Source organism: Phalacrocorax carbo, chromosome 6 (assembly GCF_963921805.1).
Source record: "Phalacrocorax carbo chromosome 6, bPhaCar2.1, whole genome shotgun sequence".
NCBI lineage: Eukaryota > Metazoa > Chordata > Aves > Suliformes > Phalacrocoracidae > Phalacrocorax > Phalacrocorax carbo.
Genome location: NC_087518.1, coordinates 37578620 through 37600708, shown reverse-complemented (window position 1 = coordinate 37600708; position 22089 = coordinate 37578620). Strand labels below are relative to the sequence as shown.

At 39.2% G+C, this 22089-nt stretch overlaps 1 protein-coding gene across 1 annotated transcript in view; it reads right to left on the bottom strand.

Moving 5' to 3' along the window:
* CRB1 (crumbs cell polarity complex component 1) overlaps positions 1–10021 on the bottom strand; it is a 109221-nt gene extending 99200 nt beyond the window's left edge. The window contains exons 1-2 of the mRNA XM_064455774.1: positions 9932–10021; positions 8674–8860 (exon numbers count right to left, since the gene is read on the bottom strand). Coding sequence (XP_064311844.1) covers positions 8674–8860; positions 9932–10021 — 277 coding nt within the window. The remainder of the gene's footprint in view (positions 1–8673; positions 8861–9931) is intronic.
* Between the last annotated feature and the right edge of the window lie 12068 nt (positions 10022–22089).

Genomic DNA, 22089 nt, shown 5'->3' with positions numbered 1-22089 from the left:
ATTACAGTGAGAGTTTTGGATTCCCTGCTGTGAGTCAGAGTTAAGTTACTTAAACTGCAGTTGCTTGGATCCTTGCAGACTGATGACTGTCTATCTTTCCAAGCCCTTGCTTTGGCTTCCTGTCAAACTATGTTGTTTTCAAAGTCCTCTAGCTCACACTCAAAGAAAGGAAGAAATGTGTCACAATGAAATTCAGAGCTAAGGCCCTCCTTGTGGAACAAAGAGCTAATGAAGTGCTCTGTACCATCTCTCTTAGAAACCCCAACAAGGGAGAACAAGAACTGTCAAGGGAAGAGTGTGACCAATGTATGCCTCCTTTCATCTACTCCTATAGCTCCCATGGCAGTCTGAATGTGAATTAGAGCAGCCCTGGGCTTAACTCCTTCAGAGGGCAGTCGGCCTTCGGTAGTCCCACAACACAGGAACAGAGTGGTACCTCTCAGAAACTGTCAGCAAAGGAAATGTCAGGCCATTGTGTCATCGCCGAGTCCTTAGGTTGGGCTGTGCAGGTTAGTTTGTCCAAAGTTTGATCTCAATCACTGTAATTGAGGGCACTTTGAAGGAATGTATCCTGTCTGCAGATTCCCTGACTAATGCAATTAAAGATGCTTTGTCTGTCTCATTATTCAAGGAACAGTTAAGGGAACAGGGTTCCAGTATGCTCAGCCTTGGGCAGGCAAGCAAGAGCAGTAAAAAGAAGCAAGGAGCTTCTAGCCCTGGGCATCCACCCAGGCCACAATTATTCAAGCACAGCACATCCCAGCACACAATGATGCACCAGGCAAGTGCCTTGATCCTTAGTTACTGGAGCGGGGACACTGTATGCAATGGGTTAGCAGCCCATGTGTCTTTTTAGCCCTAGATATAATTTGAGTTCTGTCCCTGCTGATAAGATTTCAGGCAAGCAGAAGCTGCCCTAGCCCCGAAGTTGCAGCAGCAACTACAGCCTTGCTTTGTTGATGCCTGGAGAGAAGCATGTTTTGCTCAGCCTGGAGGAGTCCTTTAGAGCTCCAGTGGCAGCTGCGTGGTGTGTGTCACCGTGTGTCACGCTGCCCGCAGAGAAGCGTTGTCAGCTGGAGTATTTGTCAAAAGACAGAAGCAATTTTCTGTTGACCCATTTTATGGGTGAATAAAATATAATCAATATAAAGTAAACATAAGAATCTCATTGGAAAAAGGTTTACCTGGGTTGGGTTTGTTGTTTGTTTTGGTTTGTTTTGGGGTTTTTTTTTTGCTATTTGCTGCTGTGAGAGGGCTTTCATATGTTATGGCACTGCGAATGGCTGAGAAAACAGAAAAGTGCAGTGAGAACTGATGAAACATGTCAGTCTCTAAAACCAACAAATTAATATGTAGTATCAATCTAGAAAATAATATGTATCATTTATCTACTTGCTGCCTACTGCCTGTGACTCTAGATGAGTCAATTAGGTTTAAAAGCTTCCCTTAGAAAAATGTAAGGAGCAGGACTTTTTTTCCTTTTTTGGACCACCACAAAGAGCAAAGGGAATAATACAAGGTTGCCTAGAGAGAGAGGCATTGTCTAAATGATTTTATTAATGCTGAGATAGGAATCATAAAAAAACCAAAAAGCAGAAGTATCCTTGCGAGGTCTTTGGCTGCAAACCCCTGTAGGCAGGATCAAAGGCACTTAGACTGCTATTTATCTAACTTATTTATTAGAGGGAGTGCGCAGTATATCAGGAGTTAAAGAAAAGGGACTGACACATATCCTTTTACTGTTGGTAGTTGGTAGGATATATATGTACTTTTTTTTTTAATCTTAGTGTTTTATAAAACAGTGATTTTTATTGTCATAAGAATAAAATGTTAAACTTCCCTTAGATGAAGCTTCCTAGTACACTGTTAATCATTAGTTGTAGCATGTCCAGAACAGCCACTTAAAAACATCCTAGGAATTTCCTGATATTTGTTTTGGTGTAGTAGGTTCCAGTCTTGCATCGCCTTTTTATGTGAATTGAGAATCTGGCTGTAAAATTTAGGTTATTTAAAGTGCTTATTTAAAGCCTAAGATAGCAAAAAATGATGAGTGGGTGCTTGATGTCTCAAAGAATGAGACTAAACTATTTCCTAACTGAAATTTAGGCAACAGCTTTGTTATTAATCTAACAAACGGGGTTGGGGTCAGGGCTGCCTTTTTTTGAAGAGCAGATAATCCTCGGTTGTGGTGCAGGATTGCAGGGAGCCATCCGCTTGCCCAGCCCAGCAGCTATACCTGAGCTGCCTCAGAGCCACCACAGCCCTCGGGCCAAGTAGGGACCCATGCTTCTCTGGGACTCCATCACCTGAGATCTTCACAGATCACCCCCAAGGTGGTGCTGACAACTCTTCATCTGTGTAACACCAGGTGTGAAACAGCAGTTTAGACAATCTCTGGCAGATATTTATCTAACCTGTTCATTAAACAGTTCTGATATAGAGATTTAATTATCCTTCAACTGGGAAAGTTCACTCAAATCTTCCTGCTGCATGTGGAATCTAGTATTTTGCAGAGCCTGCCCTTCCAAAGGTCATAGGGAGCAACCGATCTCATCATCTTCCTTGATTGTCATTCTCTTTTGTGTAGGTAAGACTGTAATCATGTCCTCCCACAGGCTTCTCTTCCCGTGACCCTTTCTCAGAGGGCACATCTTTCTAAATGTCTTCCTATTTTTGCTGTCCATTTTCAGCATTTTCCTAATTGCTTCTCTCTCGCTCACAGCAGCACTCAAACCTGGATATAGCCAGTACTGAATAGTGCATTGATTGCTCTCCGTGTCTTACATCTCATTTTCCTGTCAACACATAACAGCAAAATATTTGCCTTTCCATATAGATTTTCAATAGGGAAGTACTCATTCTGGACATCAAGATTTGAGCATTCTCTAAACAGCACTATTTTCTTCCTGAGTTTCCTCCTCCGGAGAGGAAAAGGTGTGGAGTGTTGCACTGGGACAGGACTCCCTAGGTGTCCCAGGTTTATCAAAAGTAACACAGGGAAAAAAACCCTGTGGATAGCTAGACATAGTTGTACACTTTGGCTGGGGATACCTTTGAAAGGTTTTTGTATATATTAAAACATTGGGTTTATGTCCTCTGCTTGCATGACATGCGTTAACATTCCAGCATCAGTTTCTCCAGTATATTATCACCGATGCTGCACAACATGTCAGTGTTTCAAGACCAAGCACGAGGTCTGTGCAGCTAGTTGAGCATGACTGACAAATGCCCTTTTGCCCAACCTCCATTTCCCATCAGACTCTTTCCTAATAGGTCACTACTCAGAAACAATGCCTGCTTATAGAGTTTGATCAGTGTTCCTGCCACAGAATTCACTTTCTATTCCTTGCCTGTGAATACATCATTCAGTGTTTTATCCTGTGTTGCCAAACTATGTCATTTGAGGACTAAATTTTCAAAGATGCTAATTTCTTGCATTGTGATTTCTGGGTGACTACTACAGGACATGGGGAAATGTTTAACCTCCAAGGATTCTCAGTGTTGACAGTTCACATTTTACAAAGCACAGACAGGTTGTCTGTGACCTGGTATTCTTGCTCTGCTATTGGAATGGTACATGTAGCACCTTAAGGATGCCTCTAATAATTTGAATTGGAGGGCTCAAAACCAGGTGTGGTTTGGATGTTTTTAATGCCGCTTTTATGCAAATGATCCATCTTGCAGAAGTTACCTGTTTAAAAATTATAGGGTTACTACTTTATATTCTTAGGATTTAATTTAATTCCAGAGATGGAAATGTTATCAATAATAAGATACATAAATGAAAAGGAAAAAAAAAAAACAACCCACAACACCCTTACAATTGGGTCAAGAAGCTGTTGCTTTAAACTCATGTAAGATGATGGCAAACATCTGAAAGATATTTCTTTTTTATATGATATAGATGTAACGTATGACAGCTAGAACAGAGGGGAAGCTGTAGGGTTCCTGGTGCTTGTGCTCAGAAGTTGCTGACTGCAGCTCTGACACACACTGCACTCCGTAACAGGCTAATGAGGATCTGCTGAAGTACCAAATCTGCTATGAACTCATCAAATGTGCATCCTAACAATACTTTACTGGAAAGCTGCTTGCATCATCTAAGTGTGCATGAACGATAAGCAGTATGAGCAAAACCACAAATCTCTCTATTCCTAACGCAATAATTAAGCAGTAATTAGAAGTTGCATGAGTAATGGGAATAGTTGCAGGATATTAAAAGACCTTGTCCTTGAGGAAAAATTACATAGTGTCAGCATCTCAGAGGGGCAGAAAAAGGGTGCAAGTAAAGCTCAGATATTTTGCTCATATTAACAGCAATCCCAAATTAAATTCCATTCTTAATTTATGAATTTTTGGGGGAATTATTATGAAGTAAATAGTAACTTTTTTCAGCTCTGTTGAAAGGTCATGAAGCCATTAAGATGATGAAAAATAGTTTTGAAATTAAAATATTTTTTACTGAATTTGTGCCAAAAGGAAAAGATAATTCTGCATTTGTGAGATAATCAATTGTAAAGCTTGTTTAAAAAAAAAAAGTCAGATGTTGGATTAAGATAAAAGATTCTGAACTTGCACTTGACCCTAGACAGAATGACTTCCAAAACCAATGCCTAAATATACCTGTATTTATCATAATTTGCCTTCCTCTGTTTCTTAAGCAACTCTGCTCAGAGTTATATGCTGGCAATTCCTGTTAGACAATAATATGGCAGCAATTAGTTATCAATGTTCTGGGTCTGGGACATGCTTCCTGTCAACTATTGTACATAATGATCCGTGGTCCCTCCTCAAACAGAGCTGACCATCTCCAGATGCCCCCCAGATTAACTTTCTGTAAGTAGTTAATTTGGTATAATTTGTGGAAACAAGTTATGTTCACAAAACACTATATAAAAAACAACTTGTATTGAGGGCTTGCATGCAATACTCATAACCACGGGCACAAGGCATGAATAAATTTACAGATCTGTACCACTACTTTCATATTAAGGGAATGGGGAAGACTACTTCACTGGTAGGGTCTCATATGATTGCAATTTCAGACAAAGCCTTATAGTCCCTCTCTTTATAGAGTCCCTAGGCAAAAATAATTGTTTCTGTGTAGTCTGCCATATTCATGTTTTGAAGGTTAAAAATAAAAAGCAGGGAATTATAAACAAGATATATACAACTGTATGTAAGACTTGAGCACCTAAGGGTTGCAGAAACTCTTTGGTATATAGAGTAATGACTGGCAATGAAAAGATAATTAGCATATTTGATTTAATTTCACCCCAATAAAATAAAATCTACCAGTGTCAGCAAAACAGAGATTTCCAATGGAGAAAGAGGCACAGGATAATTAAGGAAAGTAGGTACAGTTTTCTTTTAACCAATTCATAGCTCCATTGGTAAGCCAGTGTGGGAAGGAAACACCCTGTGGAATATGTGTTTTGCAGAGCCCCAATAGACATGTAGCACATGAATTTGGGGCTAGATTTTAACCATTTGCCCACATCTTTCTACAGGCTTGCTGTGTTGTCATGTAGTTGTGGTGCTGTCAAGACTGTGAATTAGGCTAAGCATTGCCTGCCAGCAGAGAAATCTTGCCCCTGGGTGGGGGTACAGTCTCCACGCCTTCACCAACAGCACCCCTTTGCCTCAGCGATATGACAGCAGCAAACACCAGAGCTGAGAACTGCCCTAAGGCAGGCCAGTGTACAAAAAGACATCAAGGGCTCTCCAACAGGCTCCTTTCTTCTGTGCCAAGAGAGTGCTAAGCCCACAATCTTTTTGGAAACATAACTTTGCAGAGATGGAACTACACCTGTTCTTTTTTAATCAAGCACATTTCATTTCTGAGCACCCATATTTGTATTTGTACAGGTGTTGCCCCTGACAGCATCATGTATCAACTGAGGCTTCAGTAGACTAAATTACAAATGGTCTTTCCAAAAGCATTTTAAACAATTGGAATAATAATAATAAAAAAACCCCACCACTTTGGTATTGTTTGTAGGAAGGCTGTGATTTACAGGTTGAAATCCCTGTTGCTGTACAGTCTGATATTAAGTGTTGTTATGAGTGATAATAAAATACCATTTTTACTTACCCTGGGGATTCAAAAGGAACCACAAGTGACAAGACTACATTCTTTAATACCTTACTCTTCAGCTTTGTGCAACTGAAGACTTTTATTAAATTTTACCACCTACTCAACACTTAGTGTTGTATGGAAATTAAAGAATAGTATCTTATAAAATATTCCAAACTACATGTGAGCTGTTTTGCAAATAAGAGGGCACACAATTATTTTAATAAGGTTGAACAACTTTGCTTATATTTCTTTCTAGTTCAACTTACTAATTTTATGCAATACTACAATATTTTGTTTTCATGTAACAACATTCCTGAAAAATGCTTTGATTTAATTTCCACTGTTACTAAAAGACCTTCTACCTGAATGGGTCAGTTCCCAATTTATGCATACCACCGTTCACCTCAGGAAAATGGATGAGTTGAAAAAAATTATATGCAGGTATGTTTTTAAGAAGGTTTGGCTTCTAAATACTTCCAAGTTGTTGAGAATAAATAATTATTAGGAAGACTTTAAGCAGGACCTGAGATTAGAATCCTTTGGGGGAAGACAAGTCCAGTAAATTGATTTTAAAAATATAATGGCTGATATAACTTTTATAAATATCAGAAATCATCTCTGTTCTCTTTTATGCTCAACTTTTCTATCTTGGTCTTTCTCAGCTTTAATTTTTAAGTAAGGAAATAATTGCAGTCAATTCTTCTCTTTCCATTTCTGTTTTATATATTCACAGTTATGTTTTTATCAACAGAAATTGTTAGCAGTTTCAAATGGTGTACAAACTTTCTCATGAAAATACCTATCAAGATCACTAAATACCCTGCATCAGTAGATACAGATATGGTCCTGCATCTGATTTTGGCCCCTGCTGTAGCTACTCCATCTTGGTATATCAATTTGTATCACATCAGTTTGCAGCAGCCACAGGTCTACCTAAGGAGAGTCCTACAAGGCTAAAAAGCCTCTTGCTTGAGACTGGACATATGGCCATAACCCAGAGAAAACTCATGCCACGTCTGAAATGTCATCCCAGCCAACTGTGCTAAGGAAAAGGCACAAAATGACATACAACTACTTTTCCCTCTTTTGGCATCCTGAGCTGAGCAGAGCTTACACAAGGTCAAGCCAGCACTTGTGTTAATCTTTTTTTTTTTTTTTAACCTGATTCTTGGGGGGCTTTTTTCTTGTTTACAGTCTAGCAATGTTTTATTTGTGCATCATGTTTTTAATGTGACCTTTCTAATTTTATAAGCACTTAGCTTTTTATTCCCTTTCTCAAAGCTTTGATATTTTGTTCTAATTTGCCTGCCTCATGTATAAATGAAATTTTCTTAACTAACACCATTCCTGTTACTTTCTTTTAATTACATAGCAGACTCTGTCTCAGAGACTTTCTGGTTGTTCATCCTACAGTACAGAGACTTTCAAAATTGGTTTTTGAAAGTGGAAAATCCATTATCTGTTTTTTTTCAGGATGTGTCCTGTTGTGAGTGAATTTAGAAAGAACATTTTGGCTTCCCTGATTCACAACAGTACATCCCTAAGGAAGAAAATTACTAGGATAAAACAGTGTTTCTATGAAAATTTTTATTTTTTCCTATATCTTAAAGCGTTTGGTGTTTTTTTTTTTTCCAGTGCTGGTTGGTCCAACTGCATCTGTTTGCTTTTCAGTCTTTAATTTATGTTGAGCTGTAAACTGTCCAAGTAACAATTTGAGTGATGCAGCAACAGAAGGTGACCCAGATTACACAACACTGTACGCTAATGCCAAGTCTTCTTGTTTAATGGCAGCTGCTCAAAGCTTTGTCTTATTGCGATTTACATTCAACAGACACAAATCAAACAGCCTCCTCAGACAGACACACATCCTGCCTGTCTTAATTTTAAACATGTTCAAGAGCTACTGCTTTTCATAAACATATATCAGCCTTACCAGCTGAGGCCATTTAGCCTCCTTGGCTTGTATTTACTCCCAACCATCTGACAAAATTATCAAGGAAACCCGTTGTGACTTCCAGTATCTTGCATGCTTCTGTTTATGTGGACGTTTGCCAAGAATATTTTCTCTATAAAAATAGTTGGACTTTTATACTCCCTCATAATGGAGATATTTAGAACACCAAATATATCACAGTTGTTTAATAACTGATTTATCTAGAGGTTGTAATTAGAAAAGCTTATATAAAAAAGCAATGGGTGCTACTAAAATACATAACATGAACAGCTTTAGCAAAGGGTAAATTAGTCTGGATTTTAATCAGATAGGTTTAAAATTACTAGATGAATGGTACCGAAGTGCAGACTTTAAAGTATAGGTACAGTTTTAACAGAACATTTTATTGCTGTACTTTCAGTATGTGAAGCAAGGTATTAAAAATGCTTTCATTCGTAATTTAAAAAAAAGTTTAAGCATGACAATAAGGAAAGCTATCATGCAACGAGCTCATACAACTTAGTTTCATGGACCAAATCTTTTTGGCATCTCCATCAAATTTTTAAAGCCTTCTGACAACACAAGCTTCCTGCTAGAAGTGCACATCCAGCCATCTACCCAGAGGACATGTCAGAACAATAAGAAAAAGAGCAAATCTTACTTTTTAAATGGATGAGCAGCAAAAAACTGAGGTAGATGATGAGTAGAGAGTTAATTCTTGAATGAGCCATATTCATCTTGATAGGGCATTCTCCGCTGAGTTGTCTGTTGTCCAAAGGGCTGGTGCTGATCCTCACTGCTTTCTCCTCCTCTCTGACACCAAGGTAACACCCAAGGCTCCCAGTCCCCTAAAAGCCATCTTTGCCTGTGCCCCTTATCAGCCTGTTCACTGCAAAACTACAGACTTTGACTCGAAAGGCAGTTGTGCTTGTTAAGGTTTTACTTTGGCAGGTCTGAGTGATTTTTCAAACCTGGCGCAGATTTGTCTGCGAGCTGGACCGGAGTCTTTCGCCTGCTTTCTGCTGCAGAACTGTGCTGTGAATGGTGCACTGTGCCTGGCTGGCAGCGCACAGCGGAGAAGCCACCGCGTTCTTTTCATCTTTCAAAATATATCACTTATTATCATCTAATAAACCCCTATTATATCACATTCCTTCTGATTCACAGTATAAACACTTTATGCTTTCTTGCATGAAAGTGCAAGTCAGCTAATAAACACTTTCTGCTTTCTGCATTTTTTTCTGTATCTTAGCTCATTAGCACATGAAGTAAAAACATGAAACATTCTCATTCTCAATCTTATTTTGTAGTTAGACATTAGCCAGTTCTCTTCCACTATCTTTTGGGGTTTGTTTACATTGGATTTATTTACTTTTTGCCATCACTGAAAGGAGCAGAACAATTGCGAGGTGGCACAGGTCCTCTGAGCTTCGTCAGGTTGTGTTGTAATTTTGAACTGCTCATAGAGGAAGCTGTCACTTACAGGTTCAGGAGATGACATAGTGAGATCGATAGGAGAAGAGGATGGGGCCAGGGGATGGACTCCATTTCTTTCTAGCTAGAGCTGGCCTTAGACAACTGTGGCTGGTGCAAGTGCAACGAGCCTGCCCATACTAGGAGGAGCCCTCCCCAGCTGCCACGGCAGTGCAGCGCCGTGGCTCTTCCCTGCTGCATGCCACAGCAAACACCTTGTTTCTTCCCAAAACTGCCTCGGTGTCCAATGCCTCATCTGTCGATTACAACTCTGTTCACAGATATTAAAGCCTTGGACTGGGCTAGCAAAATGGAAGGGAAGGAAGGCAGTGACAGCTCCAGCAGCCATGTTCAGATACTACTATCCCAGTACAAACTTTGGCCTTCTGGCACCTTACGAACCTAGGCATTGTTAAGTATGTACATTTATTACGGGTAAGCTATACCATAACAATGATTGCTGCAGCATCTTTCAGGCTCTGAGGCCAAGAAAGAGAAGAGCTGCCTTTTTGGCAGCGAATCTCCCTTTCCACCATCTTCACCAGCCTTTCTGGCCCTTGGCCCTCCTTGCCACAGCAGAGAGACCAGGTGTTGCCCAGCCCACGAACAACCCTGAAAAATCTGCTTGGCCACTGCTATGTTATACTACTGTAAAACAGATAATGCTTAATAAATTTGGTATTGCTTTTTGTCCTCCCTGATTCAGCAGAATCTTAATCCCCAGTTTAGGAAGTCTTTGATAATGTGTTTAATTTTACATGTACACTTAACTGAATTAAGCACAGACTTAAAATCAAGCATATGCTTAAACTCTCAGGTGAGTAGGGAGCAGACTCTTGATGCCAACATCATCATGATGAATTTAAGAAAGCTGTATATAATGGGTAGGTACTTTCATATCCACTCTTTTTCAGCTCAGTGAACTGAATAATTTTAAAATACCTCCTGCTGCAAGACCCTTCCTTCTTTCCCACCTCATTCATGTGCATCTGCGCTCACCCACTGCTAACCTTGTGGCACACCTTTTCAGATTCTCTTTCACTTCTCCTGGCACCAGCAGCTCTATCACCTCTGCTTCTTAGGAGGCCTCCACCCTCCTGCAGGAAGAGCCCTGACCCGGGAGCCTCCAGCTCTTCTGAGCCCCCCTGCTCCACCTGCCATTCTTCCAGGGGCTTCAAAGAGTCCTGGTCTCTCCGACGGCAACCCAGGCTGGATTTCCTGGTCAAATGTCCTGAGTTACGAACAGGATGATGAATTGGGTTCCTAGTGGAAAATACCTAGATAACTATAAAGTTAAATATAATTAAATGGCTAATTGTGTTCTTCAGCTTTTCTCTTTTAGTAATCCCCTTTGTTTTACATGTAGATTTATAGTTGTTTGGATGTTTTCCTCTCCTTGCCATCTGTCTATTTAGTTTCTGTTTGAAATTATCTAGTGAAATATATAAGCATTACAATATGAACATGAAAATACCATTCTGCCATCTGGGAATTCTTCTGTTGGGCTAAATTATGCAGCTGAGGTCAGCGCTGATCACCTGCTTTAAGTGCATTCTTATTTAAGTTTATTACTATATAACTTAGATGAACAACATTTTCCATTATAATTTTGAACAATTTAAAAATTGTTTTTGTGGAATTAGTCTCCATTGACAGGAATGTGATACGTTGTCTTGTGGTGGTTATAACTGCTGATTAAAATAATTTAATCTTTATTAGGGAAACACTGTGTATTAATGAAGAAGTTTAAAGAAGGCACATTTCCAACAATTGTTATAATATATTTGGTATGAAGACCTACAGATTCAATATACCAGTCAATTTAAAAAAAGAAATCCTTCGAATATTCAGAAATAGAGCCAAAATTTTTTATAAGATGAAGTTTTCAGTTCTGAGAAATATACAGTAAGTACTGCAAGGAGGTTGTCACATCTCCTAAATCTGGATGTTTTTCTGGAAGTTACAGAAGTATACGTAAAATCTGTGCTGTAAGCAAACTACTTAGTCTTCAGACCTGAAGATATGCCATCAATCTGAGAACACACCTATAGCATGTAAACAACATGTTGACATTTGGATTAAATAATCTTCCAAGTAACTCTGTAGTCATTACAAGCCATATAGCAAGTGTATGAACAAAACCTAGGTCTTTTGGAAGTTATTACAATATAATTGCTTTCAGGATAGCCAAAAAAGCTGCTTTTTCACCCTGTTTGAAACAGCTCTGCATTTCTCAATGCCTATTTCAAAAGTTTCTTCTTCTTCATGAGTTGTTCATATCCCCGAATTTAATGGGGAACAAACTAACTTAACTTATCAGTGCCCCAATTCCTTGAAGTTGCCTACAGGAGAAGGTTCAAATTTCTGCAGTACAGGTACTTCATGAAGTGCTGGTACACTGTGAAACATAACATCTAAATGTAATTTCCATACTTTCTCAGTACAGCTTAGCTTTGATGAGATTCTGCAGTCCCGTAAGTCAGAGGCTATGCTATTTTCTCTGGGCAAAAGGGTTTGTGTTGCCATTTGCTACCCTTATCCATTCTGATTGCTTCTTTGCAATAATTACGCTGTGGTGTGGTATCAAATTATACTAGTCGGTGTCATGTTTTCTGAAATATTCTACTGCATCTCTGGCCAGCAAATTTCATTATCTAACATCTTTTGTTGCCTGATATAAGCATGGCTTTCAACTTTCAGATGACAGCAGTACTAATTAATTGTGTGTGTATCCTCTGCCTCTCACTGCTTGGCATGTTGTTCTCCAATTGTTCAATGTTGCTCCAATTTAAAGGGCAATTTTTACTGATGCCACCCTGTGCCTTCTAGATCAAATACAATTATAGGTAATTTTGTTACGTAATTTGTATTTCTTTTCCAGACTGTAAAAAGTTACAGTAGTTTTTATCTAAACTATAAAATGAACAAAAATTAGAACAGTTAAATAATTCATATAAACTATACAATCCCCTTGAGAGTGGAAGAAGTGAATTTACAAAGTGCTTGTTGCTGACTAACCTGAAGCTTTTATTAAATTCTTTTTGTTCACTAGCAAATAAAACACTGGTAATCAGTCAGGAGCAGGTTGGTGATTTCATGCAAGGGTGACTGAGCTGAAGATAATATTGCCTAAAGAGGTTTGGGTATACAAAATTCAGGTGGACAAGATCCTGGGCAACCTGCTCGAACTGGACCTGCTTTGAGCAGGTGGTTGGACTAGAGACCTCTGGAGGTTCCTTCCCACCCATATGATACTGTGATTCTCTGAATATAGCATTAGATTTTCTGCACAAGCTCCAGCCTACATTAGCTCAGTCCCCAATTTTGTATACCTAATGCAGAAACTTCTGCTTTATAAAATGTTGCTGGTTTTTTCCTACGGTCTTTGGCTTCTGTTGCTAGCACTCAGCAGTGCTCCTTTATATCTTCCGTTAAGTTCTTGATGAATTTCATCATAGCTGTGTGCTACTGTCCACCATTGGGAGAACTTCATTTTATGAAAAATCATGGAGCAGAAGAGCATGAAGTCATTCAAGTCTGACATCATGTTTTGTGCGTCAAAATACATCCTTAGGTATTTATTGAAAACGCTGGACGGCAGAGTTTGCTAGAACAATGGACCTGACCAGATCATCATCCTGTTTATGGTACTTGTACCCTCTTTATGAAACAGTTCATAGATTGCAATCTTTTTTTTTTTTAGCTCGTAGCTCTTTGGGTAATTATGAACAACGGACAACAGACAAACCAATGTGAATAAGGGCTGGCTAAACAGTCTTATGGGTAGAGGGCTGTATTGTAACAGGAAGTTGTTTACCTCATTAACAAAACTGCTATAGATCCATCTGCATTTTAATTAGGCACCTTGCATCAAGCACAGCTATGTGCATTGATTTCCCACAACACTTGCAAAGTTAAATGCCTACAAGAGACAACTGCAAGCTCCCTTGGTCCATGCTTTTCCACAGATAAATATTTTATGGTTATATTTAACTTCTGATGTTAGTCTGAAAATATTACTTTTGAGCTTCTTTTTTTATGTTATTAGGGTGTTCAAATATTTTTCCCCTTGAACTCTTGCTTTGCTCTTTTTATTCCTTCCTTAGCCTGAGTAGCACTTCAAAGCAAAACATTTTCTTCCAGAAGACTCAGCAGAGCACGAGCTTCCAGTTCTGCCAATTTGCAGATTATAAATGGTTTTATGAAACTGATGGGTTGTATTTGAAAACATAAAATTATTTTGCAAGATCTGCCAAGCCTATTGCTTCCTTAAATGTAATATATTTTTTGAAATTATGACTACTTTATTGCTTCTCCATGTAGCCATCTTCCTGCTAAGTAATGAGGGTATTCTACCTGCTAACCTAAAATATAAATTTAACCAGAGATTACAGAAGCATCAATTTGATTCACTCAGATATACATAATTTTGCACATGATAGAAATGGTGGGAGAGATAACCCAGCCTCTGCTTCCAAATATATTTTCAACCACATGAGTTTCAAGTAGGGAAATGCTTGCTAGCACCTTGTACTTCCTTGCGGTCAGGTACTAGTTAAAGTGCATGATGTTCAAATTATTGCAAGTCTGGGAAGGAGCTTAAGCTGTTTGGTTTTTCATATGAAGTCTCTCCTGAGTATTTTACACTTAGATAGGCAAAACAAAGTGTCTTTGTAAGGTACGACAGGATTCCCCTGGGACCTGCAGAACTCAATAGCATGTGATTCGCTTATCCTCATCTTTGATGATTTTTTTTGCAAAATAACATGTTTTTACCATATTGTGTGTGGTAGATATCACCAGGGAAGCAATTCCACTGTCAGATGAATGCTAAGTCAGGCCTTGTCAATGCAGATGAAAATTTGCAATTAGTATTCTGTACCTTCCTGCTAATGAACCGTCTAATCAGGAAGTGTCTCTCTGTACCTATAATCTTCCTGTGAGTGTCAAGGTTACAGAAGTGCTTGACAGAAGGAGGCAAATAGTGTTTCTACAAAAGCACCGACATATTAAGTGCTAAATGGGTTGTAAATTTACATTTTACCTCTATGCATTTCACTTCAGCAGAACAGACATGCTAGCAGACTTACACATCCTCTTTTAATTCTCTTTTTTCTTTCCTTCAGAATGGGGTAATTCATACACCAAACCATAGTCCTACAACTATGAGTATTGGAACTAAATTGAAAAGCCCATCTGTTTCAGAGGAGATAATTGTATAGGTAAGCAACAGTTTCAAAGGTATTTGGAAAAGTTTTAAGCTAGTACGTTGCATCATTTCACCTGATCAATACTAAGTGGTTTCAGAAGGAATTTAGACCCAACAACTCCAGCAGGCAACCATGTGGGGAACAAGAAAGAGTAAGAATCAGGAAGGCAGGATTAGTAACCAAAGTTTCTTGATTTTAACATACACTACATATGTACATTGTACTTTTGGTAAATACTGTGATTGTCCCAGAGACAGGGCAGGGTGATAATTACAGTCATATGCAGAGGCTGGGAAGGAGTAGGTGGTTCTAAAACTGTTATTCGAATTTGGGTCTTTGGAAATATCCTGTGTTGAGAAAGCTGACAACCTGTTTGGTTTCTCAGGTCAAGCATTGGGCTCGGGGCCAGAAAACCAATTCTTTACTCCGTTCTGCCTCACTGTGCTCGCAGGTGAGGCAAGCGATATTTGTTTTCAGTGATAAATCATTCTGAGGTACTGCAATTAGCAATGGAAATGCAAAACACAGTATTCACCAACAAGTAATATTTGTAAAGGCCACTTAGAGAGCCTTCTTAATCCTTCCCGATGCCTAATATCCCTTATAATTTCCTTTTTCCTTTTTTTTTATTCAGTCATAGTATTGACTGTTTGTGACAAAGTTTTGAAAAGCTTTTGACGATTTGGAGCTCTTTGATTTTCAGGTTTCCAGTTGAAGGATGTGACTTCCAGAAAGTGCAAAGCAAAAATTCCCCGCAGGCATCTCTGAAGTGTCTCAGTGTGGGTCCTGGCAAGTACTAAATTCCTCCTGGAAACCTTGGCCTCTGTGCTAAAGTATTAGACAATGTTATGGGAACAATAGGTAACAGTAAGTGCCCCAAAGGGATATCAAGTTCCTGCTAAGTATTGGTTAAGACAGCATTCATCTTAATGCCAGTGTATTTCTTAAAGGCCACAGTTTTGTACCAAACTAAATCCTGAAAGACTGTCAGTTTGAATTATATTGTTCACAAGCTAAAATGAAATATTCTGGCTTCCAAACGTGTGTTGATTCAGAATATTTCACACCTATTTTAATCACTGGAGGTGATACTGACCTCAGTGAAGGTGACATACATGTTGACACGATGTCACCGTGTTCCCATGCCAGTGGGAAAACATCCCCTGGATGGGGATGGCACAGCTTGATCTCTAAGCATCATGTTGGATGTGAGAGGGGAAAAGAGTGGACGTGACTACTGCAATTGATTTATATTCTGATAGTATCCAGAGGGCCCCTTAAATCACCAGGTGACTTGTTGCTGAATTCAGTTGCTGAACTGGATCTTAAATTTTGTGTGTGGGCATGCTGAGGTCTTTGCATAGGCTGAATTTCACAAGCACTTTCTATTTTCCTGGGACTCAAGAGTTTTTTACTTTTTTTTTTTTTTTAAGTAAAATAAGGCATTTTTATAGTAACTTCCTCCAATACACTGAAAGCCTGGGTGAATGTGATTGTTGTGCATGGGCACCTGCTGAGAGGTCTTGTCTTAGCACCCAGATTTGGACTTTAGCACCAACATTCACCACACATAGTTTTGTGGAATTCAGACTTCTAAATCTGAGCCCCTGAATTTCTGGGGTGCAAGAATTTCTAAGCCAGCACTTCTAAGGTAGTTACCACTATCAGAGAAATATCATTTTGCTATCAGAAACTGCATCTGCAATACCTTGACTATAAGCAAGCTGGTTTGTCCCATATAGAAGCACCTATAGTAAAAGATGCGTTCACAGTAGCAAACAAGAAGCCCTCATAGCAGCCACCATCTGAAGGCCTGTATGTGTTGCAGGAGCTCCTCGTGCCAGCAGGGTAAGATTTCCTCTTAGCTTTCAGCTGCACTCAGAACTGAGGGCATTAACTGCTGGTGTGGCAGAGCAAGGAGAAACTCCGTATCCCCACACGACTTTTGAAGGACTTTTGCTTCAGATCCTCAGCTAACCTATGGGAACAACTCACATGCCTGAAGAATAGCAAACACTGAGCTCTTTTGAAAATGTAGCCCTGAATGTTGCTGGATTGTGGAAATGAACTGCAGTCTAAAGACACTGCTCGTACAGCTCACTCTTTTCTTAAATAAGATTAATTGGAGTGAATTAAACAGTCTCTGGCAGCACCTGACTACTGAAGAATGGATCAAACATGAGCCATGTTAACCTTGACCCCCTCCATTCCTGCAGCAGCAAAGTCAGACTTCAGTATTAATTGAATGAAGTAGATTAATATAGTGTGTCCTTATACAACACTCTTTTAAAATAAGGTCGGAAACCAGTAACCCCAGAGAAAATACCTACATGAAATCTCATTTTGACATGGTAATTGCAATTGGCGAATGGGTCAAGAAATGGAATTAACTTTCTGAAGGCTGGGCATTCAGAGCCTTCTGTATTTGCTGTTCATTACACTAGAAGCTATGGGAATAACTAGGCTAGTAGACTGCACTATTTGTGATCACTTAATGTCACTCCCTAACCATGTGGTCTTTCTTTATGACCATATCCTTCTACGTGTCAGAAGCCACGCTGATTCTGAAAATAGGTGTTGCACTTGTAATTCAAGATGGGAAAAAAATTTTTTGTGTCTTGCCAGATTTGATGCAAATCTGACACACAACTGGAGACAAATAGTAATAATAGTAATAATTGGAGACTAATTTATCCACTCACATTTATCATGAGCAAAAGTAAGCACAATTGTTTTGGACTGTATGCCACAGTAAATGTGAGAGCTGTTTTCCAAACACTGAGCAGGAATACAAAGTTGGATGGTGGTCTCTTCTAACTATCCAGTCTTTGAAGTGGAACTGGCCAGGAATTTTTGGAGCCTTCTAGAAGGAAGAGGGTGGGGTTTTGTGTCGTTTTGTTGTGTGTGTGTGGTTTTTTTTAACTTTTATTTAAAAATTGCTGGAAAAAATGTTTTGACAATTTTAAAAGGTATAAACTTTTTTCTTTTTTCCTTTGGACAAATGAAATTATTTTAAAGTGTTTTCAGAAGTCTGAAACCTAAATTAAGCTTCCCCCAACCAAACCTTTCAACTAATCCAAGCCACCTCTTATTATAAAATATTTTCAAGGTAATAAACAAATATTAAAGATTTTAATCTGTGGTTTGGTTTGGCAAAAGGAAAATATTTTCAGAGGAGAGGAAAGCATTCCCACTCCCACATTTACTTTGAAGTCTCTTCTCCCTATCTTGATTCAAATAAAATGCACTAGAGGAGGCAGAATTTAAAAAACACTCAAAGGAAAAGCAATAGTGGATCTTTAGTATGCAGAGACACCTAAGCATCTGTCAGCCCTTTCACCACCGAACACAACAGTTCTCAGAGCACCCATGGTCATTGTGGCTGAGATGGGGGAAGCCGCTTGATGTGTAGCACACAATTTAACCACAGAAAAGGATGTGAGCAAGCGTAACTCCTCCAGAAGGAAAGCCGCTAGCCTTTTTTTTCCAGAAGTGTTACAGTGCTCTACCAATTTTTCCTAATAAAGGAAAATTTATTTAAGAACTGATTTTCCCCTTCAGCTATTTTTACTGGAAAAGCGTGTTTCTTTCTAAAATGAAATAATATTAATCTTGGGATAACAACTAACCACACCAAGAGAGACATGTACAACTGATCATAATGCCGTACTGAAATTCATAGAAATGGGTTTCGCTCCAGTGACACCCCAGGCAGCAAGTTTGTTTTGTTCTTTTTTTTAATTTGGGGAGGTCATTGTTACAAGGTGATTGCTACGGGATTATTTCATAGTGTTACACTTCGGAATGACTACAAGATGACATTATCATGCTATTGCATTTATATTGACATTTTACTAACTCAGTTGCCACTCACTTCTTATAGTTTTTATTTTGGTTAGTATGACTTTTTGAAATAACTTTCCTGTAGAGATTTCCTGTACAAGCTTCTTTGCTGGCTGTTTACACGCAGTGGATCACTAGCAAAGCACCATTAATTCCGTATTTCTGGGGGGTTTTTTAGTCATTTTTCTTCTGTGCTGTGTGCTTACACAGTGCATGCTCTAACTACTGCTTTTTTGACTGGAAGCAATTTTTTCTTGCTCCAGGTTTTTAATAGTGGCCTCAAAGCATAATTAATTTACTTGTAATCTGCCTCTTGATATGAGAATCTAATTATATTTTCTTGGGAAAATGTTGTAATTACTATTCAAATATAATTAAGATATTGGATAATGAATGTCACCTAAAATAAAAGATGGTCCTGAAATTCTCCCTTACACTATAGTGATGCTTCAGAAACAGATATAATGCTCTCATTATGTAGTGTTTCTTTCTTATAGTGAGTGGTTGTACAAAACATAAGCTTCGTAACTGCAGCCTTTCATCCTGACTAAGTAAACTGGCAATGCATCACAGAATATGTAAATTGGGCTCAGGCAAATGAACAATGACAGATAAAAATGCTCATATAACCCTAAAAACATCCTTTGGTTTTTTCAATCAGGTGTCCTTGGGAAAAAAATGTATTGTAGATTATACATACATTTAACTTTATAATTTAAAACAAATATTATCTACAAATTATATGGGTAGTGATTAAGGAGAGTACAGAATAGCATTTTAATCTCCTCCTACACCTTGAAGCACCCTGCCTCACTAGCAGAGAGATGAATTTTGATTGCCTGACAACTGTAACCATGTGAAGGTTCATCACAAAGGGAAGGAGAAGAGCTCTGGAAAGCCTTGATAAACACTGAGCTGGTAGGCCTATCTGACTGGATCTAGCTGTTCTTATAATTATACATTGGATCTTACTTGAGAACACAAAGGTTTAAAAGCTGCTGGTAATATGTCAGCTTCATGCACTAACCTTCCAACAAAATACCGTTGTCGGCCTTCTAATTTTTTACCCCATTCAGAAACTTCTATGCATTATACTTCCTTTCTGAAAATGTCTTCAACAGCAAATGTTTTTCTTCTCTTAAACAAAAATTACTGAGCACATGGTACACAAATGTTTCCATATGCATATATAGCTCTATCCTAACCTGCGCACCAAATTCTGCTCTTTACTGGGCACCATAAGCATTCTGCAAGTGCGTGACTGTACGGCTCAAACACGATGGTGTCTGTCACATCCAGCTCGAGCAGCCATAGGTTGGTTCTGATAGCGTGAACAGAGGTTCTCTAAGTATAGCAGAGGTCTTTTCTGACTTGGCAAAGGAATTGTAGGTCAAGGGGACGAAGAGACATGTGACAGAGCTGCATTGTGGAAGGATGCAGGAGATGGCTCTCTCTCCTGCAACACAGTTTTCTTTCCTATGTAACTCAAGAAGGTGTTTATGTCCAGGCATAAATAATCCGGCTGCATTGTGCCATACCCTAAACGTGCTAGGCTGGATAATAGCTGAAGAGCATTTAGCTCCTGTACAACTTTGTGTTAACATAGCTGGTCTGCTTATAATATTAAAGTTTTTAAACTTGGTAATTTGAAATGAGCTAGCTAGTTCAGTACCTCTCCCTTGTGTCATCACAAGCAATACATTCCTTAAGACCTTGGAGGGCCATGACTAAGTGCTAACCTGAACAAGAATAGACCTTGGCATGCTCAGTGCCTCATTTCTTCAGCTCCAAACAATCCAGTTGACTAGTAAACTAGTCAACCCCTTAGTACATCAGTCTAATACTATGTCAAACACGCTCTCAAGTTTCAAAGTAATGTGAGTTGAAAACTTTCTGTATCCTTGCAAGAGTACTAGATCAAAGACCTGGGATCTTAAGTATAAATCAGTACAAAGCCTTCACCTGAGGCCTTTCATGCCAGAACTCCTCATTTCATGTTCTCTATAAGCTTGAAGAGATAGAATGACCTTCAGGTTCCTACTATGACAGAGAATATGTATAAAAAGATTTGCATTATTATGCAAAATTCAACTACTTTTCATACAGGTACAAAACCATAAATACCTATGGAAAGTATGGAGAGAGAGAGACCGGAACAGCTCTTACTCGTGTCCTGTGGTCCAACAAACAGCACCAGGTCTGACCATCATAAAACCCCAGTTACCTAACCCTAGGGGAGGATAGCTGGCATTTCCCTCTACCCGATGATTTAATTGGGCCTGTCAGCCAGGGATAATTGGTTTCTGGTTGACTGAAAAAAGTGACAGTGACATCAGCTCTCTGCTACCCTTCATTATGGAAATTCTTGTATCGTAATAGGGCCTCAGCACACAGGGTGATCCAGCAGCTTTTACACGTCTCTTGTCGTGCCATGCAATGGAAATGCAGCAATATCAGACACAGAAACCTTTTCAAGCTGTTTACCCCATACATTTTCGTAATATGAAGATTTTTGAGAGCTAAGATCATTTCCGTACAGGAAAGTCTGGTTTTGCTTGTTTTACTGGAAATTTGATAATATTGTTGTAGTCATGATGGTCTAATGCTATAAACAAGGCAAGGTTTATTGGGAGAGGCAATACCTTTTATTAACAAATCTGATGTGGCTGCAAAAATAAAGATTATTTTGGGCACATGAAGCCTTCTTGAGGTCACATGCCTAAAGTTGGTCTGGTTTTAGTTGAGATGGTCATATACACCATCTAAAATAGTAACAGAGATTATGTTTCTCCCCAGTTCTTGCCCTGCTTATAGGAAAATGTCTCTTTGATGCTAGTAGTGTATTATTGCAAAATTTTTCATTTGTTCTGTTGCGAGTATGGTCCAAAACAACAGAAAACTGATGTAAAGTCTCATTGCTTCTTTGCACAGCTTCAGGCAGGGGGTACAGTTTTAATTTACAGTGACTTTGTTAACACTACTTGAGACCTACATCAGCAGAGGGGAAGACTGGGTATTTCTTCCGCTGCTACTTTCTTTCATTCAGCTGTCCTCTCACTCTCCCTCCTTCCCCCGGGCTGCCAAGCACTAGCAGTCATGATGATAGTGCAACAAGCACTGGCAGGAATGTACACAGGCCATTACTCTCCATCCAAGTACTTCTCCAGCTGGTACATTTTTCAAAGGGAAAGGTAATGCAGCACATCTCTGAATCTACCTGCAGAGCAAGCCTACTACTGAATTCAGGCTTAACAAACTTCTGTTATTGTGACAGCAGTGAGTTTGTCGTTCCTGGCACCCGCTAATTTCACCTTGGGGCTGGAATGGAATAGTGTTCCAGGAGGAAATCTGCTTTGTGGGGTCTGTAGCCGTACAGCTCTCTGCAACTTCCATGCTGCATTAATCCCCCAGAAAATTACGGCAATGGCCAAGATCATTGTTATTCAATCCGTACCCGCTGAAAGCACGCTTAAGAGAACCCAGCCCAAGCAGCGGTACAGTGCCCACCTTTCCCTGCGTTAAGCTTCTCAGATGGAGTGAGGCAGGCTGAT